This window comes from Capricornis sumatraensis, chromosome 3 (assembly GCF_032405125.1).
Source record: "Capricornis sumatraensis isolate serow.1 chromosome 3, serow.2, whole genome shotgun sequence".
In the NCBI taxonomy this organism is placed as follows: Eukaryota; Metazoa; Chordata; class Mammalia; order Artiodactyla; family Bovidae; genus Capricornis; species Capricornis sumatraensis.
Genome location: NC_091071.1, coordinates 101,067,153 through 101,094,148, shown reverse-complemented (window position 1 = coordinate 101,094,148; position 26,996 = coordinate 101,067,153). Strand labels below are relative to the sequence as shown.

The 26,996-nt window shown below is 38.9% G+C and overlaps 1 protein-coding gene across 1 annotated transcript in view; it reads right to left on the bottom strand.

The window, feature by feature from the left end:
• Positions 1–26,996, bottom strand: part of LRP1B (LDL receptor related protein 1B) — a 1,972,098-nt gene that overhangs the window by 126,639 nt on the left and 1,818,463 nt on the right. Inside the window, exons 78-79 of the mRNA XM_068968462.1 lie at positions 12,406–12,629; positions 10,851–10,957 (exon numbers count right to left, since the gene is read on the bottom strand). Of these exons, the coding sequence (XP_068824563.1) occupies positions 10,851–10,957; positions 12,406–12,629 (331 nt within the window). The remainder of the gene's footprint in view (positions 1–10,850; positions 10,958–12,405; positions 12,630–26,996) is intronic.

The window sequence follows — 26,996 nt, the reverse complement described above, 5'->3', positions numbered from 1 at the left end:
CCCCATAAGAGGCTGACCCAGACTTTCCCATGAGTGTCCAAGAGTCTCTGGCAGAGGCATGGGTTGAAAGTGCTCTGCTGAGGGGTCAGGGGCACTGAGTGCAGCAGTACAGGCATGGGACCTTTTAAAGGAGGTCACCATTGTCTTCATTACCTCCACCATAGTTTGGCCTCAGGTCAAATAACAGGGATGGAACACAGCCCCAGCCATCAATAGAAAATTGGATTAAAGTTTTACTGAGCATGGCCCTGCCCATAGGAACAAGACCCAGTTTCCCCCAGTCATTCTCTCCCATCAGGAAGTGTCCATAAGCCTCTTATCCTTAACCATCAGAGGGCAGAGGGAATGAAAACCACAGTCACAGAAAACTAACCAAACTGATCACATGGAGCACAGCCCTGTCTAGCTCAGTGAAACTATGAGCCATGCCCTGTAGGGCCAGCCAAGATGGACGGGTCTTGGTGGACAGTCCTGACAAAACATGGTCCACTGGAGAATGGAATGGCAAACCACTTCAGTATTCTTGCCTTGAGAACCCCATGAACAGTACAAAAATGCAAAAAGGAATGACACTGAAAGATGAACTCCCCATATCAGTAGGTGCCCAATATGCTACTGGAGAAGAGTGGAGAAATAGCTCCAGAAAGAATGAAGAGATGGTGCCAAAGCACAAACAACATGCAGTTGTGGATGTGATGGGTGACGGAAGTAAAGCCCAATGCTATAAAGAGCAATACTGCATAGGAACCTGGAATGTTAGGTCCACAAATCAAGCAAATTGGAAGTAATCAAACAGGAGATGACAAGAGTGAATGTTGACATCATTTTAGGAATCAGTGAACTAAAATGGACTGGAATTGGTGAATTTAACTCAGATGACCATTATATCTACTACCGTGGGCAAGAATCCTTTAAAAGAAATAGAGTAGCTATCATAGTCAAAAAGAGTCAAAAATGCAGTACTGGAATGCGATCTCAAAAATGACAAAATTATCTCTGTTCATTACCAAGGCAAACTATTCAATATCACAGTAATCCAAGTGCCCCGACCAGTAATGCAGAAGAAGCTGAAGTTGAACGGTTCCATGAAGGCCTACAAGACCTTCTAGAAATAATACCCAAAAAGTATGTCCTCATCTTTATAGGGGACTGGAATGCAAAAGTAGGAAGTCAAGAGCTATCTGGAGTAACAGGCAAATTTAACCTTGGGGTACAAAACAAAACAGGTCAAAAGCTAACAGAGTTTTCCCAAGAGAATGCACTTGTCATAACAAACACCCTCTTCCAACAACACAGGAAAAGACTCTACACATGGACATCACCAGATGGTTAAAATCAAATCAGATTGATTATATTCTTTCCAGCCAAAGATGGAGAAGCTCTATATAGTCAGCAAAAACAAGACCAGGAGCTGACTATGGCTCAGATCATTAACTCCTTATTGCCAAATTCAGACTGAAATTAAAGAAACTGGGGAAAACCACTAGAGCATTCAGGTATGACCTAAAGCAAATCCCTTACGATTGTACAGTGGAAGTGAGAAATAGATTCAAGGGATTAGATTTGACAGACAGAATGCCTGAAGAACTATGGACAGAGCTTCCTGACATAGAGGCAGTGATCAAGATCATCCCCAAGAAAAAGAAATGCAAAAAGGCAAAATGGTTGTCTTGAGGAGGCCTTACAAATATCTGAGAAAAGAAGAGAAGTGAAGGGCAAAGGAGAAAAAAGATAGATATACCTATTTGAATGCAGAGTTCCAAAGAATAGCAAGGAGAGATAAGAAAGCCTTCCTCAGTGATCAATGCAAAGAAATAGATGAAAATATTAGAATGGGAAAGACTAGATATCACTTCAAGAAAATTAAGAGATACCAAGGGAACTTGTCATGCAAAGATGGACACAATAAAGGATAGAAATTTTATGGACCTAACAGAAGCAGAAGATATTGAGAAAGGGTGGCAAGAATACAAAGAACTAAACTAAAAAGATCTTCATGACTTACCTCCAGATAACCACAATGGTGTGATTACTCACCTAGAGCCAGACATCCTGGAATGTGAAGTCAAGCAGGTCTTAGAAAGCATCACTACAAAGCTAGTGGAGGTGATGGAATTCCAACTGAGCTATTTCAAATCTTAAAAGATGATGCTGTGAAAGTGCTGCACTCAATAAGACAGCAAATTTGGAAAACTCAGCAGTGGCCACAGGACTGAAGAAGGTAGGTTTTATTCCAGTCCCAAAGAAAGGCAATGCCAAAGGATGTTCAAACTACCACTCAATTGTCATCTCACACACTAGCAAATTAATACTCAAAAAATCTCCAAGCCAGGTTTCAACAGTATGTGAACCATGAGCTTCCAGATATTCAAGCTAGATTTAGAAAAGGCAGAGGAACCAGAGATCAAATCGCCAACATCCATTGGATCATCACAAAAGCAAGAGAGTTCCAGAAAGACATCTACTTCTGATTTATTGACTACGCCAAAGCCTTTGATTGTGTGGATCACAACAAATTGTGGAAAATTCTTCAAGAGATGGGAAAACCCAACCACCTGCTCTGCCTCCTGAAATCTGCACACAGGTCAGAAAGCAACAGTTAAACCTGGACATGGAACAACAGACTGGTTCCAAATAGGAAAAGGAGTACATCAAGGCTATATACTGTCACCCTGCTTATTTAACTTTTATGCAGAATACATCATGAGAAATGCTGGGCTGGATGAAGCGCAAGCTGGAATCAAGATTGCTGGGAGAAATATCATAACCTCAGATATGCAGATGACACCACCCTTATGGCAGAAAGTGAAGAAGAACAAAAGAGCCTCTTGATGAAAGTGGAAGAGGAGAGTGAAAAAGTTGGCTTAAAACTCAACATTCAGAAAACAAAGATCATGGCATCCAGTCCCATCACTTCATGACAAATAGATGGGGAAACAGTGGAAACAATGAGAGACTTTATTTTTTGAGGCTCCAAAATCACTGCGGATGGGGACTTCAGCCATGAAATTAAAAGATGCTTGCTCCTTGGAAAAAAAGCTATGACCAACCTAGACAGCATGTTAAAAAGCAGAGATTTTACTTAGCCAACAAAAGTCTGTCTAGTCAAAGCTATGGTTTTTCCAATAGTCATGTATGGATGTGAGAGTTGGACTATAAAGAAAGTTGAGCGCCAAAGATTTGATGCTTTTGAACTGTGGTGCTTGAAAAGACTTTTGAGAGTCCCTTGGACTGCAAAGAGATCCAACCAGTCAATCCTAAAGGAAATCAGTGCTGAATATTCACTGGATGCTGAAGCTGAAACTCCAGTACTTTGGCCACTTGATTTGAAGAACTGACTCATTAGAAAAGATCCTGATGCTGGGAAAGATTGAAGGTGGGAGGAGAAGGGATTGACAGAGGATGAGATCATTGGATGGCATCATCAATTTGATGGATATGAGTTTGAGTAAGCTCTGGGAGTTGGTGATGGACAGGGAAGTCTGACATGCTGCAATCCATGGAGTCGCAAAGATTTGGACAAGACTCAGTAACTGAACATATACTAATTATAGGTAATATTCATATACTAATTATAGGGGATATATCAAGAATATTCATAATGGTGTTGGTTTAAGCTGTTTATGATCTTGTTGGGCATATAGATTATACATTAAAGCATTAAAGAGTCAATGATTACATATCATTAAAGCAATAGGTGATTGAGAACCAAGTATGGAGATAAGTAGTGCTTTCGATGCCCAGAGAATTGAGCTATCCTTTTGATTTTGTAAAGTACACAATGGCAGTGCTGATGGTGAACAAACACAGGGCTACCTGGGTGGTGTGCTAACTATACGATCAGATAGTACAGTTCTAACCTTTGAATGCACAGGAGTTACATAAAGGGATAGAGAAGTTTATATCTACTCCTATTGCTGTTCATGATACTAGTATCACTTACACTCTACTGAGGTACAGAGCATAACCAAATGCACTGGATCCTAGTGCACATAGTCTTCATGTTTGTGTAAAGGAAAAATAGCATTTTCTCTAAACCCTAGATGTAAATAACAAGATATTACACTTGGAGAGAAAAAGAGTTATTATTATAGTTACTTATTTCAGTTTCACAACTTTGGAGTCAGGGCAAATATTTATAAACATACACTAAGAAAAGAGATAATACAGGTAAACATAAATCTAAGATGTTTCTAAGAAACCATAAGCAATTAATGTATTTGTATGGAAGGACATCTTATAAAATATATTTGCATAAGTGCACATTTTCTCTAGCATATTAATATAATGTATATAATATAATATATTATATATATATACTACAGATGCTGAACAATTACCAACTTTCCCTTGTTACTTTCTAGTAACATGCTATTTGCTGCTGCTGCTGCTAAGTCGCTTCAGTCGTGTCCAACTCTGTGTGACCCCATAGACAGCAGCCCACCAGGCTCCCCCATTCCTGGGATTCTCCAGGCAAGAACACTGGAATGGGTTGCCATTTCCTTCTCCAATGCATGAAAGTGAAGTCTCTCAGTTGTGTCCAACTCTTAGCGACCGCATGGACTGCAGCCTACCAGGCTCCTCCGCCTATGGGATTTTCCAGGCAAGAGTACTGGAGTGGGTTGCCATTGCTTTCTTTGAAATCTAAATTATCTATAATTTCCTAAAAGTCTTCTGATATTATTTTTTATTTATTTGTACATCAGTAACATTTGGCTCACATTACTGAAGAGTTATTAATCACTATAAATTTAAGAGAGATGAAAAGATAATAGTGAGAGATATTTCTCCTTGATGGAATAAAATCCTCCCTAATAATACAAGACTAGCATTTCCAATATTAAGAAATTCAATAAGCAGGTGGGCAATAGATAAAGCAATAGATTTTACACATAGCTTATGGATTTTTTAAAAATCTTTTAGAATTTGAACATATAAAATGAGAATACTAGTCAACACAGTATACTAAATGATATTCATAAACATGGATAATATATTTTTTTAAAGTTGCTATTAGGGGATTATGGGCTTCCCTGGTGGCTCAAACAGTGAAGAATCCACCTGCAATGTGGGAGACCTGGGTTCAATCCCTGGGTTGGAAGATCCCCTGGAGGAGGGGGTTATAGTGAACATTATATAAGATAAAAATGTAAGGTTTTAGTATTAATACATGGCTTATTAGTCCTATAGTTATTCTTAGCCTCTTAGATATTCAAGAAATTATACCAATTAATTTACGTTGGTTTTAATATCTGATTTAAATGAATTATATCAATTCTCCATAAGGTAAATATTATCATATGCAATTTACAAGTGAGGACTTCAGTGTTCAAAAGTTTATACAGTTTGCTCAGTTTTAACACAACCCTATATAAATTCAAGGCTAAGACTCTTTCTACTACTCTGTATTTATTCTGTGTAAGGCACTATGCTATGTCCAATTGGGTATATCATCTTCCTTTTGAAACTCTTCTGTCAACTACTGTGACACTGAATTCTGTTGCTTTGCTCCTATTGCTCAAACACCTCTGTTGTCTGCACTTTTGACCTTAACTCTTCTAAACATAACCATCTCACACATTTCTGCCCTTTCTGCTCTAGGAAGTTTCTTTGTTTCACCCTCCCTCATTCATCTTAACAACTCCAGCAAGTTTAAATTATCAACTTTCTGTTGTTAATTCCCCAAACTAAGTTTCTAGTTCTGCTTTGAGCTGCAGAACTAAAATTTACAATAATCTCTGAGATAGCTTCATCTGAGGATTTCCCAGGTGGTGCTGGTTGTGAAAAATATGCCTGCCAATGCAGGAGTTGCAAGAGACGTGGGTTCGAATCCTGGGTCAGGAAGATTCCCTGGATTAGGAAATGGCACCCTACTCCAGGATTTTTGCCAGAACAATTCCATGGACAGAGGAGCATGGTGTGCTACACTCCATGTGGCTACAAAGAGCAGAATGACTGAGCACGTGCGTGCGCGCGCACACACACACACACACACACACACACACACACACACACACACACCCCTCCATCTCATTGATTTAGGTTGGCCATGTCTACAAGTGCAACACATGATAACCAGGGAATAGCATTCTCTTCATACACAAACTTTCCAAAAACCCCTGTCTCAGGCTCCCTCCTAAGGATCTCAGACTGGCAATTCTAGAAATAGCTTCCTGAGTCATACTTTAAAATGAAAATAATGCCATGTATACTATGACTATGAAAGTGAAAGTAAGTGAAAGTCACTCAGTCGTGTCTGACCCCATGGACTATACAGTCTCCAGGCCAGAATACTGGAGTGGGTAGCCTTTCCCTTCTCCAGGAGATCTTCCCAACCCAGGGATCAAACCCAGGTCTCCCTCACTGCAGGCAGATTCTTTACCAGCTGAGCCACAAGGGAAACCCAAGAATACTGGAGTGGGTAGCCTATCCCTTCTCTAACGAATCTTCCGACCCAGGAATCAAACTGGGATCTCCTGCATTGCAGGTGGAGTCTTCACTAAGTGAGCTATTAGGGAAGCCTTTACTATGACTATGTAAGATGTTAAATCAGACAATTTTTTTTTAAAATCAACTGTCTGAATCTTCTATAAGTCTAAAATTAGTCAAAAGTAAAAAAAGTTCTTTAAAACTAAAATTGTGTTTGAACAGATTATGCCACTTTCCTCAATACCCTCAAATGTCCCCCCTTAAAGCCAGAACAGAATCTCATCCTCATCAGAGTGTTTCAGGTCCTAGATGGTCTGCCTCTGGTCAGCTTGTCATTCCCACGTGTCCTATTCTCCATATGCTCGTGTGGAGCACATGCTCATGAGAATATGAGCACGTGAAAATAAGCTCATATGCACAATCTCCAGTTGCTCATATGCTTCAAGGCATACAATCATCCGATGGTATCCTTAGGGGATCGGTTATAGGATCTTCTGTGGGTACCAGAACTCACGGATGCTCAAGTCTTTTACATAAAATGGCATATTACACTCAACCCTCGGACTCAGCAGCTTCAGCAAATTCAACCTACCATGGATATGGAGGGCCCGCTGTCCTAGCATCAGTGCTGGTTTCCTCAGGTGCTAGGTTCATTCCTAACTCATGACTTGCATTCTTTCTGCTTGGAAAGCTCTTTCCTCACGTATTCACATAGCTTGCTCTCTCTCTTTATTCAGCTATCTTCTCAAATATCACCTTTCTAGAGATGACTTCTCTGATAATCATAACTAAAATAGTACCCTCTCATAACTAGGCATTCCTCATGTTTTTTCATGTTTTTTACCCTATATGGTTTTAATATACATCTGACATGATGTATGCTATCTGTTCTATCCACTATAGGAAAGTCAGTTTCATGAGAATCGGAATTCTCTTAACAAGGGCAGGAACTATTTCTTCAGCACTTGGAAAAATTTCTGGCACCAGCTGAGTGTCTAATTAGTGTTTGTTAAATCATTGACAAGAGACACATCTATATAAATGAACTCAATCCCAAGCATTCCTACCTTCTGTAAGGGTAAAAACAATCTCTTTGGAGGAAAAGGCAGAAGGTACATTAAAAGTAAATATATATATGTATATATATATATATATATATATATATATATACACACACACACACACACATCAAATATAAAGTTTCTACAGTGAAAAGGACTGCAAAGCCTCACTGTTAAATAACATGTGCTATAGGAAATGTATGCTGTCCTTCTGATGCAGACGTAGTGGTTGACAGTGGGGAGGGAGCAAAAATCTCTGAGGCTTCTACATTGTGAAAATGTTTTATTGAGGAAGGACTAAATTTAGACCTTACAAGACTGGTAAAATTCAGAGACTTCTCTGGTGGTCTGGTGGTTAGAACTTGGTGCTTCCAATGCAGGGGCTGTGGGTTTGATCCCTGGTTGGAGAACTAAGGGGCTTCCCAGGTGGCTCAGTGGTAAAGAATCAGCCTGTCAATGCAGGAGACATAAGAGACACAGGCTTGATCCCTGGTTGGGGAAGATCCTCTGGAGAAGGAAATGGCTACCCACTCCAGTATTCTTGCCAGGAGAATTCCATGGGCAGAGAAGTCTGCTCTGCTACAGTCCATGGTGTCACAAAGAGTCTCATGCAATTTAGTTACTGAGCACAGCACAGCAGGGAACCAAGCTTCCATATGCCATGAGGCCAAAAACATTAGAAAAAAAGAGCAAAACTGATTGGTAAGATTCAGCTAAGTGCATAGAAGTTGGAAGGGTACTGTAGAAGAAGGGATCTGAGAGGAAAATGGCGTGGGAGAAAGAACAGGAATGCAGAAAAAAAGCTGAGCTCTGAAGCAGTCTGGGAAGTACAGAGAGTGTGGACTGGTGGTTTAGATGACATGCTGGAAAGGAGATTTAAGCTAGATATAAAGAAGCTGTGAATGTCTTTCATACCTTTCTTTCACAAAAATTATTTGGATATTACCACCTCTCTGTCCATTTAGTTTTTCACCCTCTAGCAGGTAACCATCTCTCCCAATATCATTAACATATAGCTGTAAAAACATCCTAACACAGTGCTACAAACAATCAAAATTTCATGCAGGTGAAATCCTAATAGCCTTATAACTTAGGTAATTTTCAAATAACATCCCCATAATATCACCAACAGTATGATAAGAACCTGAGTTCAAGTTGGGAAACTATGACATGAAATGTTAATGACTTTTATAAAGTCACGCTATAAATTATTTTGTCTGCTTTCAAAAATGACTACATTGCCAAATGGAACCAGAAAGCATGGCAACATTATTATATTTAGCATACTATTTCACATTATTTTATATTATTGGAGTATAATTACTTTACAACGTTTTGTTACTTTCTGTCGTACAACAAAGTGCATCAGCTATATATATACACATATTCCCTCCTTCTTGATTACCCCTTCCACCTCTCCCATCCCAGCACTCTCGGTCATCACACAGCACCGGGCTGAGCTCTGTGTACTATACAGCAGCTTCCGACTAGTTATCTATTTTACACACAGGAATGTATAAATGCAAAGAAATAGAGGAAAACAACGGAATGGGAAAGACTAGAGATCTCTTTAAGAAAATTAGAGATATCAAGGGAACATTTCATGCAAAGATGGGCTCGATAAAGGACAGAAATGGTATGGACCTAACAAAAACAGAAGATATTAAGAAGAGATGGCAAGAATACACAGAACTGTACAAAAAGGATCTTCACGACCTGGATAATCACGATGGTGTGATCACTCATCTAGAGCCAAACATCTTGGATGTGAAGTCAAGTGAGCCTTAGAAAGCATCACTACGAACAAAGCTAGTGGAGGTGATGGAATTTCAGTAGAGCTATTTCAAATCCTGAAAGATGATGCTGTGAAAGTCCTGCACTCAATCTGCCAGCAAATTTGTAAAGGTCAGCAGTGGCCACAGGACTGGAAAAGGTCAGTTTTCATTCCAATTCCAAAGAAAGGCAATGCCAAAGAATGCTCAAACTACCGCACAATTGCACTCATCTCACATGCTAGAAAAGTAATGCTCAAAATCCTCCAAGTCTGGCTTCAGCAATACGTGAACTGTGAACTTCCTGATGTTCAAGCTGGTTTTAGAAAAGGCAGAGGAACCAGAGATCAAATTGCCAACATCTGCTGGATCATGGAAAAAGCAAGAGAGTTCCAGAAAAACAACTATTTCTGCTTTATTGACTATGGCAAAGCCTTTGACTGTGTGGATCACAATAAACTGTGGAAAATTCTGAAAGAGATGGGAATACCAGACCACCTGACCTGCCTCTTGAGAAATCTGTATGCAGGTCAGGGAGCAACAGTTAGAACTGAACATGGAACAACAGACTGGTTTCAAATAGGAAAAGGAGTACGTCAAGGCTATATATTGTCACCCTGCTTATTTAACTTCAATGCAGAGTACATCATGAGAAACGCTGGCCTAGAAGAAACACAAGCTGGAATCAAGATTGCTGGGAGAAATATCACTAACCTCAGATATGCAGATGACACCACCCTTATGGCAGAAAGTGAAGAAGAACTAAAAAGCCTCTTGATGAAAGTGAAAGAGGAGAGTGAAAAAGTTGGCTTAAAGTTCAACATTCAGAAAACGAAGATCATGGCATCCAGTCCCATCACTCCATGGGAAATAGATGGAGAAACAGTGGAAACAGTGTCAGACTTTGTTTTTTGCGGCTCCAAAATCACTGCAGATGTTGATTGCAGCCATGAAATTAAAAGACGCTTACTCCTTGGAAGAAAAGTTAAGACCAACCTAGATAGCATATTCGAAAGCAGAGACATTACTTTGCCGACTAATGTCTGTCTAGTCAAGGCTATGATTTTCCAGTGGTCATGTATGGATGTGAGAGTTGGACTTGAAGAAGGCTGAGCACCTAAGAATTGATGCTTTTGAACTGTGGTGTTGGAGAAGACTCTTGAGAGTCCCTTGGACTGCAAGGAGATCCAACCAGGCCATTCTGAAGGAGATCAACCCTGGGATTTCTTTGGAAGGAATGATGCTAAAGCTGAAACTCCAGTACTTTGGCCACATCATGCGAAGAGTTGACTCATTGGAAAAGACTGATGCTGGGAGGGATTGGGGGCAGGAGGAGAACGGGACGACAGAGGATGAGATGGCTGGATGGCATCCCTGACTTGATGGATGCGAGTCTGAGTGAACTCCAGGAGTTGGTGATGGACAGGGAAGCCTGGTGTGCTGCGATTCATGGGGTTGCAAAGAGTCAGACACGACTGAGCCACTGAACTGAACTGACTGAACTGAATGTATAAATATCAATGCTATTCTCTCAATTTGTCTCACCCTGCTATTTCATATTTTAGACAGTGTGGGAAACATATCATACCTGTAGGTCTCTGTAAATTCTTTTGTACTAAAATTCTTCTCAGAGTACCATCCATGGCCGCCTCTTCTATGTGGGAGTGGTCCCCGACAACAGTCCAGTACATCATCCTGGAGAGATAGGTCAAGTTGATTAGCCTGGTAACAGTACTGGCACAGCCCCAAACAAGGTCTGAAAAGATCCTGTGCATTTGAATCACCTTAGAGTCCCTGATAAAGGGACTAACTCTAAATGTACAGAGTAGAGACCTCCAAGAGATGGCCATAGGAATCAAGGTTTTTAAATAGTCATACATTAGTCCCTGATAGCACAGCTGGTAAAGAATCCCCTTGCAATGCGGGAGACCTGGGTTCAGTCCCTGGGTTGGGAAGATCCCCTGGAGAAGGGAAAGGCTACCCACTCCAGTATTCTGGCCTGGAGAATTCCAGGGACAGTATAGTCTACGGGGTCACAAAGAGTCGGACACGGCTGAGCGACTTTCACTTGCTCACTCACACTAGTGTTAGTCTCTCAGTTGTGTCTGATTCTTTGCAATCCCATGGACTGTAGCCCACCAGGCTCCTCTATCCATGGAATTTTCCAGGCAAGAATACTGGAGTGGGTTGCCATTTCCTTCCCCAGGGGATCTTCCTGATCCAGGAATCGAACCCAGGTTTCCTGCATTGCAGGCAGATTCTTTACCAACTGAGCTATGAGGGAAGCCCATATTTCCTACTAAAATTTGAGAGTTACTGTTTAACAGGATAAACTGTAGTTCACTTAATTCCCAAAGCTCAATTTTGAAAATTTCTTTAGAAGAAGAATATCTCTAACACTTGAAATCATCTTCTTATTGTGACAGAATTCATTTTACCATGGTTGATACATCAGTATGTTTTCTTTTATGATAAAGTAACTATTTTCTCAAACTGAAATAATTTTCTCACTTAGAAGATACCACACTGCATAATTCTATTAAGTAAACAATTGCTTCTTTTTACACAGGATTTAATGATCCACTTTATGGATGATTAGGAGTTTTATTTAACATTTCCTTATCTCTTTTTTGGCCACTGCTTATAAATAAAAAAATAAAATAATAAAAAAGAAAATCAAATCAAGTAAAATAAAGGACATATTTGCATTAAATTTTTAAAGTTTGTTTATACACATGCTTTCATTTTTTATTACCAGAAATAGCCAAAATCACTAATACTCTACACTTAAAATGGTTAAACATTATATGTAACATCTCAAAAAATCAGTTTTAGATTAACAATAGTGGTTACACTTTTCATATCAGTTTCATTAATTTGAATGTACGCATAACATATACAGACACTAAATGTATAAAGTACATTTATACAACTGTTCAGAGAAAAACACAAAATTTTCACCACCATTTGGTATGAAAAGGACATTCTTTTTTATATAAGGAGTAGAGGGATTTTCATAAGTCTTGTGACTCTATTATATGTTGAACACTCATCCAGAGACAACACTATAGAACACAGGTGGGACAATCTCTAAAAATGGATAGTCATATCAAGAAACATCAATAACTATGTTATTAACCTACCCTCTTTTAGGATTTACAGCAATGGCATAGGGTTCTCCAGCCATATTTGTTAAGAGTCTGGTACAGTTGGGGCCACTCAGCTGCCCTACGTTGATAGAGTACCTCAGACTGGTCCAGTGAGTAGTGTAGTAACTGAACCAGTGCATTCGAGAATGGTCAGTCCAGTAGATATTTCCAGCAACCCAGTCAACTGCAATGTCCCTGGGCCTTCTAAATTCAGGACACTAGAAGAAAACAAAACAACAAACCACAGTATTGCCAAAAGCAAATTGGTGGAGTTTTCTGTATGTATATATTGAGATTATTTGGGAATCATATTAATATGATCAAGTATTAATTAGTATATAGATTTTTAAACATACTTTATTGTTACTTTTTATAGGTATATAATTTCACAAGTCCTAAGTATACAGTTCATTGGAATTTTATCTATCACTGCCTCTGTTTAACTACCATAGTGTTAGAATATTTCCAGAACTGTAGAAGGTTCACTTATGATATCTACCAGTTACTATTTCTCTTAGAATAAGCATTATTCTAATGTCTAACGTTAGATTAGTTTAAACAAATCCACATAAACATCATCGTACTCTTCAATTCCTGATCTTGATTCAACATCATGTCCCTGTATCCATATTGTTCTGTATGTCCGTCATTAATTGTTTTTATTTTTGGATAATATTTAATTTCATGAATATATATCAATTTGCTTACCATTGTACTGGTATTATTTATTTTGTTTGTTAATAATTTTAGGCCATTACAATAAAAATTATGAATATTCCTGTATATATCTTTTGGTGGACATGAACTCTCATTTTATTGAAAATTTAATAAGAAATACTGCAGATGGTGACTGCAGCCATGAAATTAAAAGACGCTTACTCCTTGGAAGAAAAGTTATGACCAACCTAGGTAGCATATTCAAAAGCAGAGACATTATTTTGCCGACTAAGGTCCGTCTAGTCAAGGCTATGGTTTTTCCAGTAGTCATATATGGATGTGAGAGTTGGACTGTGAAGAAAGCTGAGCACCGAAGAATTGATTTTTTTGAACTGTGGTGTTGGAGAAGACTCTTGAGAGTCCCTTGGACTGCAAGGAGATCCAACCAGGCCATTCTGAAGGAGATCAACCCTGGGATTTCTTTGGAAGGAATGATGCTAAAGCTGAAACTCCAGTACTTTGGCACGTCATGTGAAGAGTTGACGCATTGGAAAAGATTCTGATGCTGGGAGGGATTGGGGGCAGGAGGAGAAGGGGACAACAGAGGATGAGATGGCTGGATGGCATCACTGACTCGATGGATGTGAATCTGAGTGAACCCCAGGAGTTGGTGATGGACAGGGAGGCCTGGCGTGCTGTGATTCATGGGGTTGCAAAGTGTAGGACATGACTGAGAGACTGAACTGAACTGAACTGAGAACTATTGAACCTTAAGGTATACATATGTTTGCTTGAATAGATAGGGTTAGAATTTTCTTTCAAAGGATATCTACCAATATTCACTCTTTTTAGCAATTTAATAAAGTTCCAGCTGCTCTGTATCCTTACCATATATAATTTGATTTAAAATTGAAGAAGAATGTTAATATAAATCGGCACATTTAGAGAGATGCTAGATTAAAATGTCTTTTGAGGAAAGTTACAAACTCTGTCATTTATATTAAATCTGCTAGCTTGGATTTTCTGTGTAATAGTATATTACTGGATTATTGTGACACAAAGGTAAGAGAGTTCATTGGGAACAGACAGCAAGGAAAATAACGTATGCTCTGTGCCTTTCAATTAACTTGATCACTTTGAGCTGAAGCTAGTGTAATAATTAATTTGACATGGTCGGGTTTATTGTGCATAGCCAAAAGTGAGAAGGAATTCTCAGGGGTATTATATCAAGACTAGAAACAACTATTTGAAGGTGATTATAACTAGACGTGTCATCAATGCGTAAAAGCATCGTTAAGACCTGGTAACAAGTGGAAATGTAGGTTTTTAACAGATGACTGTTTCTTCTGTGTTTTACTAGTGGGCGCATTTTGTTAAATTGTGCTTGGGTTAAAAGCAAACAGACTGAACTTCTCAAAAAGAACATGAGATGCCAAGAAACAAGAATTGCAACTCACCATCTGCTGTGTGATTACTGAGATCTTAAGGAAGGAAAATACGGCTCAAATTAAACACAGAACCTTTAGAAATTTCTAATGACCTTTATTATTAGTCTTTTCACTGATTGATTTAAAAACTAAACTTTTGAAATATTACAGTACCTTATTTCTCTGCTCTAATAGTAAATACTATTCATCTACACAGTGATATCTCATAGCTACCTAAAGTTAAATGAAAAGTACTCTCAAATACAACATAATCTAAACATTCCATACAAATAATATTTATAAATGGATAAAATATAAAGATTTATCCTAGCCGAACCACAATATAATTTTCAAGTGTTTCAGTATCATTTAAGTTAAATGAAATTGCTGTTTTTGATTTGGCAGTATTTAAAAGTAAATTCATCAACAAATGGTGTGGACATGTCAATGTAAATCTTAAATCTATAAACATGAGAGACAATAGGAGAAAATAACCATTATGAACTGTCTAAAGCCTCTTGGAGCATATTTATCTTTTTTAACACCACTGGAGCAATCTTTTACCATGCATTTGTCCAGCATGAACATAGAAGAATACCCTATTTTGCCTTTGATGGTGGTTGGTGGTTTAGTTGCTAAGTTGTGTCCTATTCTTGAGACTCCATGGACTATAGACCATGAGGATCCTCTGTCCATGAGATTTCCCAGGCACAAATGCTAGAGTGGCTTGTCATTTCCTTCTCCAGGAGATCTTCCCAACCCAGGGATAGAACCTGAGTCTCCTGCATTGCAGGCAGATTCTTTATTGACTGAGCCAACAGGGAAGCCCAAATTTGCCTTTATAAAGTGTTAATATACTATATGATTTTTCTGTCCTAGTGCTATCCTTGCTAAATAGGACATATTTTATGCAAAGTTCCACCTTTTAATTTTAATATTTTCATTTTGTTTCACTCATGCTCAAAAAAGGGCTGGTTATCTTTCCATTCTATATTTATATTCCTGTTCTGCTAACAGTTAAAATCTCAAATTCCTAATGATCATGGAACATTCAGAAGTCTGATTTTGTCATACTTTTCAGAAAAGCTGGCTGGTGAAAATTCTATTAATGGTGAATTCCAAGAGGATATATAGAATTTAGGTCACATTACTAGAATAAATGTTACTTTTAAATGCTGAACACGAGATACTGATGAGTTATAGAGCCATTTAAATCCATATAGTTATTCTCTGGTTCCTTGATCAAGGAATCTCTAATGTCATTCCCGTATCAACTAAGGTAGTTAGAATATTGAGTAAAGGATGGTCACACCCAATAAATTCAACCTAAAGTGACAAGATGAATCATCAGTTACAAGGTGATTCTCAGGGAATTATGGCAACCAGGTGAAGATGTTACTAGGTATTCATCCTTAATGACTCGTAACATACTGAATGCTCAGTAATTCTCAACACGGAAAAGAGCAAGACTGAACAAAAGATGAACAACAAGAAGACAGAAAAAAGATGGTTTTATTGTTAGTGAAACTGTGGCCGAATTAGGAAATCATCTTTATAGTGAGTTCTATAGAAATAAATAATCCCTTTCTATTGCTCATGGCTTGACCAGGATTGCATTGAAAGTGAAAGTGAAAGTTGCTCAGTCGTGTCAGACTCTTTGCGACCCCATGGACTGAATTCTCCAGGCCAGAGTGCTGGAGTGGGTAGCCTTTCCCTTCTTCAGGGGATCCTCCCAACCCAGGGATTGAACCCAGGTCTCCCACATGGCAGGCGGATAGATTCTTTACCAACTGAGCCACAAGGGAAACCAAAGAATACTGGAGTCCTTCTCCAGGGGATCTTCCTGACCCAGGAATTGAACTGGGGTCTCCTGCATTGCAGACAGATTCTTTACCAACTTCCCCATCAGGGAAGCCCAATAGGGAAGACTGTGTTAGTCATCTAAAAGGGAATCTCCTATTGAACGAATGCTGGTTGGAGAGCGGAAGGCAAATTGCTGGTGGGTCTTACGGAGAAGTTCAAAATCAATCAGGTAAACACAAAAAGTGGGAAAACACAGGAAAAGTAAACTGAGGTTCTTGGCCTATATTGGAGACTGAAATGAATAACAAAAACAGGATGGTTATGCCATTTGTCTCAAAAGAGACTGAAAAACAACCAAACACATCAGACTGGAAGCATGAAGAGAATATGAAACTCTAATTTGCCTCCTTGGCTCCCACTCTAGACAGATAGACCAATGAACTAGAGGCACTAATGCAATATGTCGTGCTTAAGAGATTGCAGAGGCGTGTGGTTACCCAGACAACAAAAAGCATTTCTCATCTTTTGCACAAAGTAGAAGACACATTTTGATGGCTTTCTCCAGACAAATGATTTCTTTCCTAATAAGCTCTCTAAATACACAGCCAAAATTTTGAGTCCTGAGGCATTCTTCTTTATAGAGATATATTAGTTGAATGAATGAAATGCTTAAATCTTGCCAAAAAATTGGCAGCTTGATTGTAACACAATTCGAGGTTACTGCTTTAAACTACTAATCCTTTACAGCTGCAGAATGTAAGGTATCTGTCACAGTGCCAGCTTCAGTAAACTAAAAATATAAGTCACTAAAGACATTTAAGTAGAGGAAAGAGGAAAACCTATGAAAGGAGAATTAAAACATTTGAACTGTGGAAATACTGTCTTTTTTAAAACAAAATTCCTATAGTTAGCAATATAATTTGAGAGAATATAGTTAACACAAGGATAGATTGAAGTTGCCACATATTTCATTTGTTCCTGATCTTTCACCTTTGTGTACATACAAGAAAATTCAGTTCATTTTGATAAAGTTAATTATCCCCTGATGCAATGCTAGTAAAACACAAATATAACAACACTGTAAGGAACTTGTGCGTGTGGTGGGATGGGGATGGGGGTATATCCATATGTAATGATAAGATTATTTACATTTTTGGTTCACAAAATGTGAATCAGATTAAATTCTCATAAATTAGCCAATAACACATTGCAGGCAGATTCTTTACCATCTGAGCCACTAGGGATGCCCAAGAATACTGGAGTGGATAGCCTATCCCTTCTCCAAGGGATCTTCCTGGCCCAGGAATTGAACCAGGTCCTCCTGCATTGCAGGCATATTCTTACCAGCTGAGCTACCAGGGAAGCCCAGTAATAAAGTAAGGACTACACAAATTCTGAACATTACTAAATTCCACAGCTTAGTAATAGTCTACAATACCTAGATAATTGTTATTTCAATCAAGTTCATACAACAATGGAGAAACCCTCCCCCCAAAACCCAAAAATGTTATATTTAAGAGCTAGAATATGTACGAATTCTTAAATCATTTCAGAGATGAAACTTCTGCTTCTATCAGCAATCTATTCTTAAGAAAAGATCATTTCAATCTGAATATTTATAAGGCTTAATTGTAAAGACTGTTTCAATTTTAATAATTTCACTACAATTTGTAGCATTTATCTACACTAAAGTGAAAATGTAAGTGAAAATTGCTCAGTCGTGTCCGATTGTTTGCAAACCGATGGACTATACAGTCCATGGAATTCTCCAGGACAGAATACTGAAGTGGGTAGCTTTTCCCTTCTCTAGGGGGTCTTCCCAACCCAGGGATTCAACCCAGGTCTCCCACATTGCAGGCAGATTCTTTACCAGGCAGATTCTTTACCAGCTGAGCCACAAGGGTCTACACTAGGACTACATCAACCTGGCCTAAGCTCTGTTATAGGAAAAGGAATCCAAATAAAAGTACATAATTCTCAGACAGTATCCAGAAAGTAACAAATCTGTCTTTGGATATCAGGGTGAATATTGTATGTGATTTATCATTTTTAAAACATACTCAGTGTTCTTTAAACTTACTTGTTGTGATCTACCACCTATCTACCATAAATAACAAAACTGAGTCAAAACTTTCAATTGAACTACCAGCTAAACAAAAGATATCATGGAACCTAGAAAACAACATATTTGGAATCAGAAAGTTGGTTTAAGAACTAGTCCTAGTTTCTCCATAAATGAGGAAAGTGAAATTGAAGGTGTTAACAATTCAGTCATATCTGACTCTTTGTGACCCCATGGACTGTACCCCACCAGGCTCCTCTGTCCATAAAATTCTCCAGGCAAGAACGATGGGGTGGGTTGCCATTTCCTTCTCCAGGGAAACTTTCTGACCCAGGGATTGAACCTGAGTCTCCTGCATTGCAGGTAGATTCTTTGCTATCTGAGTCACCTGGGAAGCCCATAAATTATATGGCATATAAAAATAAAGGCTTTGGATCAGATGACCTGTAAAAGTGTTTAAAACATTATCCATTCTGTATAAACCTTGAAGTGAAGTGAAGTCACTCAGTCGTGTCCAACTCTTTGCAACCCCATGGGCAGTGGCCTATCAGGCTCCTCTGTCCATGGGATTTTCCAGGCAAGAATACTGGAGTGGGCTCCCATTTCCTTCTCCAGGGGATCTTCCTAACCCACGAATCGAACTCAGGTCTCCTGCATTGCAGACAGACGCTGCTTTACCGTCTGAGCCACCAGGGATGCATTTAATGCTAAGTATGAATTTTATGCATTAGTCAGTAAGCAAAAAATTTGTTGGTACTTATGGGGGCAATTTTGACATCATCTCCCTATGTGAGTAACCTGAAATTAAGAAGACAATGTGCCTTCTGATAGTAAATTTCTTTTTCTTAATGGTTACAATTTAAATAAGCACAACAGCTGAGATGAAAATTAGAGCTATCTGAAAGAACAGGCTACAAAATGGTAGGTTTAGCACTTAATCACAATAAACTGGAAAATTCTGAAAGAGATGGAAATACCAGACCACCTAACCTGCCTCTTGAGAAATCTGTATGCAGGTCAGGAAGCAACAGTTAGAACTGAACATGGAACAACAGACTGGTTCCAAATAAGGAAAGGAGTACATCAAGGGTGTATATTGTGACCCTGCTTATTTAACTTCTATGAAGAGTACATCATGAGAAATGCTAGACTGGAAGAAGCACAAGCTGGAATCAAGATTGCTGGGAAAAATATCAATAACCTCAGATTTGCAGATGACACCACCCTTATGGCAGAAAGTGAAGAGGAACTAAAAAGCCTCTTGATGAAAGTAAAAGAGGAGAGTGAAAAAGTTGGCTTAAAGCTCAACATTCAGAAAACAAAGATCATGGCATCTGGTCCCATCACTCCATGGGAAATAGATGGAGAAACAGTGGAAACAGTGTCAGATTTTATTTTGAGGGGGCTCCAAAATCACTGCAGATGGTGATTGCAGCCATGAAATTAAAAGACGCTTACTTCTTGGAAGAAAAGTTATGACCAACCTAGATAGCATATTCAAAAGCAGAGACATTACTTTGCTGACTAAGGTCCGTCTAGTCAAGGCTATGGTTTTTCCAGTAGTCATGTATGGATGTGAGAGTTGGACTGTGAAGAAGGCTGAACTGAACTGAACTGAACTGAACTGATGGGAATAACAGTCCACCTTTTCTGTCTCCTGAGAAACCTGTATGCAGGTCAAGAAACAACAGTTATAATCAGACATGGAATAACAGACTGTTCAAAATTGGGAAAGGAGTACAACAAGGCTGAATATTGTCACCATGATTATTTAACCTATATGCAGAGTACATCTTGTGAAATGCCATGCTAGCTGAAGTTCAAGCCGGAATCAAGACTATTGGGAGAAATATCAACAAGCTCAGATATGCAGATGATAGCACTCTAGTGGCAGAGAGTAAAGAGGAACTAAAGAGCCTCTTGATGAAGGTGAAAATGGAGGTTGAAAAAGCTGGCTTAAAATTGAACATTCAAAAAATGAAGATCATGGATGGCATCTGGTCCCATCACTTCATGTCAAATAGAAGGGGGAAAAGAGTGACATATTTTATTTTCTTGGGCTCCAAAATCTCAGCAGACAGTAAATGCAGCCATGGAATTAAAAGATGCTCGCTCCTTGGAAGGAAAACTATGACAAACCTAGATAGCATATTAAAAAGTAGACATTGTTTGGCCAGCAAAGATCCATCTAGTCAAAGCTATGGCTTTTCCAGTAGTCATGTGTGGATGTGAGAGTTGGACCATAATGAAGGCTGAGAACCAAAGAATTGATATTTTTCAATTGTGGTGCTAGAGAAGACTCTTCAGAGTTCCTTGATTGCAAGTCAATCCTAAAGGAAATTAACCCTGAATATTCACTAGAAAGACTGATGCTGAAGCTAAAACCCCAACCCTTTGGCCACCTTACAGGTAGAGCTGACTCATTAGAAAAGACCCTGATGCTGAGAAAGACTGAAGCCAAGAGGAGAAGAGAGCAACAAAGGATAAGAGAACTGGATAGCATCAGTGACTCAGTGGACATGAGTTTGAGCAAACTGTCAGAGATAGTGAAGGACAGGGAAGCCTGGCGTGCTGAGTTCATGGGGTCCCAAAGACTTGGACACAACTTTTGGACTGAACAACAAGAAAGACTGTAAAGTTAAGTTGCATTATTGTAAGTGAAACATAATCTATTTATGGCTGGAAAAATGTGTTTCTGAGGGTATATGCATACTCTTATGGGAGAAGGTGGAAGGGGTATGTTGGGAGATGAGGCTAAACATCATGGAGAGGTTTGTAAGACCATGATTTTTCAATGTAAAGATTTAAGGATGGAGATAAGATGCTGAGGTTATATTATAAGATTATTTTGTCTGTGCTATAATGAATGGCTTGGCACTGGGGACCAAGGGGATACCAGAAACTCTGCTGCTGCTGCTAAGTCGCTTCAGTCGTGTCCGACTCTGTGCAATCCCATAGAGGGCAGCCCATGAGGCTCCCCCATCCCTGGGATTCTCCAGGCAAGACCACTGGAGTGGGTTGCCATTTCCTTCTCCAACGCATGAAAGTGAAAAGTGAAAGTGAAGTCGCTCAGTCGTATCTGACTCTTAGCGACCCCATGGACTGTGGCCCACCAGGCTCCTCTGTCCATGGGATTTTCCAGGCAAGAGTGCTGGAGTGGGGTGCCATTGCCTTCTCCGACCACAAACTCTGATGAGGTTTATTCAATGGACTCCAGAGGAAAGATTGTGAAATTTTAATCTAGGCTTTTATGAAACAAAAGTGGATAAAAATGATACATATATGGAGGTAAAAATATTTAACCTTGTGATAAATTGAATACCAAGGATGAGAAGCATAACTTGTAAAGGATAACTTTCAAGATTGATATGCTATTGCCATGTATCCCCAAGATTTTCAATTAATTTATTGCTTCTAATTTAAAAAGTGTATGTACTTCATAACTGGTCTTGTTCTACGTGCTAGTGTTATAGTAGTAGAATAGGAAAAAAGAAAACTGCCACTGGTTCTGGATATTTATTTATAGTGAGGTGAGACAGATAACAGGTTATAAATATAATAAATGAATAAATTATGTGGCAGTAGAAAAGTACTATGGAAATGCAAAAGAGCAGGGCATTGAGGATCCCAGGACGGGAATGGGGTAATAGATTGCGATTATCAGTAAGTTATGTATTCAGATGACATTTAAACAAAGATTTGAAGGAGTGTAGGAATTGAATCATGTAGGATATCTGGCTGAAAGGCATTTTAGGGCAAAAGACCATTTTAGGAAAGGCCTTACTTTAGTAGGTAGTGATGGGTTTGAGAAATAGCAGAGCTTCCCTGGAGAAGAGTGAGTAAAGGGGAAAGTAGTGGAAGATAATCAGAGAGGTAACAGGAGACCAGATCTTTTAAATCCTTAAGAGTTGTTGGGAGAATTTCAGTCTTTTCAATGGAAAACCATTGAACATTTTTGATTGAAGATGTGATGTGATTTATGCTTTATACTGAGCATTCTGGTTATTGTTTTGTGAGTCATAAGGATAGCAAAGAGATCAATTAGGAGGTTATTGCATTCATTCAGAAGAAAGGTGAAAATGGTTCAAAACTAGATCCTTGCAGTCAAGCTGATATTACGGTAATCAGCTCCTAGACATACTTTGAAGGTGCATTCAATAATATTTTCTGATTATGGAGTTATGAAAGAAGCAGAGGGGCCAGCAATGCCTCTAAGATTTTCACTTTGAGCACCCGGAAAACTGAGTTGCCATTAAATGACACTGGGGAAGCAGATTTTGCGGATCATATGAGTTTATTTTTAGGCATGTGTGCTATTCTGGGGAGGTTTTTTTGTTTTGTTTTGTTTTGTTTTGTTTTTAACATCCAAAAGGAAAAATAAGCAGGTAGATAGAGCCTGATATCAATTAGGCAATTTTTAGCATGTGATTTTATGTTAAACCATGAACTCTATTAGGAAGTGAGGAAGATAGAAAGAAGAGGATCATGGTCAGAGCCTGGGCATTCCAATACTAAAAGGAAAGGAGAAAAGGATCTAGCCAAAGGTGCTGAGAGGTGAGGAAAAGGAGAGAACAATAAAAGAATAATTAGACTGTTGATTCATCTCAGAACTATTTTGTACTAGTTATTATTACATCAAATGAAGTAATAAACAAAAAGAGCTACTTAAAGGTTAACTGGACAGACTCTTACTGTTACTCTGTAGAAAAAGATTTCTCACCTCTGGCACTATTGCTGTTTTGGTCAGAATAATTCCTTGCTGTGAGTAACTAATTTATTCCTTGTAGGGTGTTAGGCATCCTCCCTGGCCTCTACTCACTTGATGCCAGCAGCAGTCCTCAACACCGAGAATCAAGAATGTCTTCAGACATTACCAAACGTCCTCTGGGGTGAAAGATCATCGCTGGTGGAGAACCACTGATGTGGAACTACTGAATGCTCTCTGACGATGCCTCTCCTTCCATGACTGTAAGCATTTTTCAAGATCCTTAATGAATTTCTGTTTTCAGATTTTTTGAACACTCCTTTGTTTTCCTTTACTTGATCTTTCAGCAGTATGCTAGAAATATAACTAAAACTTCCTTTTCAAAACACTTCTTTTTTTCTCTCTCTTAGTTTCTGTGATTCTACATTCTCTTGTTTTATCCTAATGCAGTGGCTGGTCCTTGCCATCATTTTAATCTAGTCTCAGAGCTTGGTTCCAGTTTCTTCTTAATTTCCCTTGGTAATCTAACCTGGTTTGATGGTTTTAGATATCCCCTCAATTTTTCTATTCCTTAATGCAATTCCAGTCCAGAGATCTAGGAGACAGCTTTGACTACATCACTGCAAACCTGACATTCTCATTGGATCTCTTACTGAACTTAGCATAACTAAAACCAAACCCACACTTTTCCATTTTCAGTTCAGCTCAGTCGCTCAGTCATGTCCGACTCTTTGTGACCCCATGAGTCACAGCACACCAGACTTTCCTGTCCATCACCAACTCCCAGAGTCTACTTAAACTCATGTCCATCGAGTCGGTGATGCCGTCCAGCCATCTCATCCTCTGTCATCCCCTTCTCCTGCCCCCAATCCCTACCAGCATCAGGGTCTTTTCCAATGAGTCAACTCTTCACATGAGGTGGCCAAAGTATTGGAGTTTCAGCTTTAGCATCAGTCCTTCCAATGAACACCCAGGACTGATCTCCTTTAGGATGGACTGGTTGGACCTCCTTGCAGTCCATTTTCAGGATCCTTCAAATTATACAATCCAGGAAACCAGGTGTCAGTCTGGAATCCTTTCTGTCCTCATTTTTCACATTCATTCCATTTGCAAACACTTTTTTCCTTAAGATTCTACTCACTACCTTTCACTTCATAGAAACTATAATAGAGCAACATACCACCATTTCTATGGGAGCATAGCCCTTCTATGTGGCCTCCTTCTGTTATAGTCTTTTCTCCCACCAAATCCATTATCCACATAAAAAATAAGAGTTGTCTTAGATATAAGTAAGATGGCATTACTTCCTTCGCATTTCCTAAGTCTTAGCTCAAATCTCCTCTCTTCAAATGTGCCTTTATTAATCATCTTACTCAAACCTATATCATTCAAGTTTTTATCTCCAAGTCTATTTTTACTTCCCTCAATACACCTTTCAAAAATTGGATTTTTTTTTATTTATTTATGTGTTTGGAGAAGGCAATGGCAACACACTCCAGTACTCTTGCCTGGAAAATCCCATGGATGGAGGAGCCTGGCAGGCTACAGTCCATGGGGTTGCTAAGAGTCAGACACTACAGAGCAACTTCACTTTCACTTTTCACTTTCATGCATTGGAGAAGGAAATGGCAACCCACTCCAGTGTTCTTGCCTGGAGAATCTCAGGGACGGGCAAGACTGGTGGGCGTCCGTCTATAGGGTCATACAGAGTCAGACACAACTGAAGTGACTTAGCAGCACCATTTATATGTTAGTTTAGTTGATTTTGTCTTTGTTCCACAGAATATAAACTTCATGAAGACAAGACTCTTATCGTATTTCAAGAACCCATCACCAGACCTAACAAACAAAACTCTCTAATGATGCTTTGCATGCATGCTTTAGACATGGCCAACTCTTTGCGACTCTATGGACTATAGCCCACCAGGCTCCTCTGTCTATGGAATTCTCTGGACAATACCAGAGAGTGGGTTGCCATGCCATTCTCCAGGGTATCTTCCTGACCCAGGGATAGAACCTGTGTCTCTTAGTTGTCCTGCATTGGCAGGCAGGTCCTTAACCACTAGGGCCACCTGGGAAGCCCAAATAATGCTTTGAATATGAATGAATACAACTTGGCTGGTAACCTTAAGATGGTATGCAATCTGATCAATAACAGTATTATTAATTTCATAATTTTATGTTTTATATGGTCATAAAAGATTTATGTTCAGTAAAATTTTGCCAATTGATCACAACTATTTTAGAACCATTAATTCTAATCAGTATGTATTATTGAGTGCCTGTCTTATCAGTCAACAACAATCAAGCCACAGAATGACAGTAACATAATAGCTGATAACTTCAGATCTCTTCCAAGGTAATCATAATAAATTATTTTAGTTGTTGACTGATTTGAATAAACTCTGATGGTTTTAAAAGTATTCTAGCTAAGCAATTATATTTCAATTTAGTTTCAGTTTAGATTTTAGTGGTGTCTTAAATTTATAATGGGCTTCCCAGGTGGTGTTAGTGGTAAACAACCTGCCTGCCAATGCTGGAGACATAAGAGACTCTGATTCGACCCCTGGGTTGGGATGATCACCTGGAGTGAGGCATGACAACTCACTCCAGTATTCTTGCCTGGAGAATCCCATGAACAGAGGGAGCCTGGTGACCTGTAGTCCATGGGGTTGCAAAGAGTCAGACACAACTGAAGTGACTTAGCATGCATGCATGCACATAAGTTTATAGTACTGAAGAAAGAAAAAAAAAAAAACTATCAATTTTTGAATGTGAACGTGAAGTTGCTCAGTCGTGTCCGACTCTTTGCCACCCCATGGACTGTAGCCTACCAGGCTCCTCTGTCCATGGGATTTTCCAGGCAATAGTCCTGGAGCGGATTGTCATTTCCTTCTCCAAGGTATCTTCCCAACCCAGGGATTGAACCCAGGTCTCCCGCATCGTAGACAGACGCTTTACCGTCTGAGCCACCACCACTACCCAAATGTCCTAAAACAAAACTTTAAAGTTTTTGCTAAAATTTATGTACACACACTTATGTCTGGGTACATTGTTGTTGTTGTTTAGTTGCTAAGTCATGTCTGACTCTTTGCAACCCCATGGACAGTAGCCCTGTAGGCCCTTCTGCCCATGGTATTTCCTAGACAAGAATACTGAAGAGGTCTGCCCTTTCCTTCTAGGGGATCTTCCCAACCCAGGGATCAAACCTGTGTCTCATGCATTGGCAGGAGGATTCTTTACTGCTGAAGCACCAGGGAAGCCCACAGTTACATAGGAATGCTTATAAATTTATCTATGCACATGTGTATGTGTGTGAGACGTACACACAGACCCATATATTGTGTAGGAGATTTATAGCTAGGACTTCAATTAAAAACTGAAACCTATTAAAGAAAACTTAATTGAATATTTTGTTAAAGCTTTTCAGGAAAAATGGTTCTAATCAACTTTTTGAGAAAAAGGTATGAGTATTAATGAATAAGGGATTATATTTATTCTGAACAATTTCTTTTTCATAATGGGGAATATGCCAAGCATGGTATCTCATATTCACTTATCAAAACCTGGTAGATCAGATGAATAATTTGTTTTGCTCAGGAACGTTCAGCTCTTTAATGGTAAAATCTAACGTGGATAGTTAAAGTTATTTGCATTTTTCAAGCATTGACCTACTTTATAGTGCTTGCTATCATGTATCTAGCATTTCTTACTAGAAATAATAAATTGCCAGAAAGTATGTACAATTGTTGCATAATGCTATTATATCCTGTTCTGACTACTAAAATTCAAATTCAGAAATCTCATTATGCTTTACATACAGATTGATCATGTCAGTGTTTTAAGTTTTAAATTATTTAATTTTCTTAAAGGAAAAAAAATCTGTCCATTTTGTATAGCTCAGGGGGTTAGAAAATCATAAGCCTTTCTG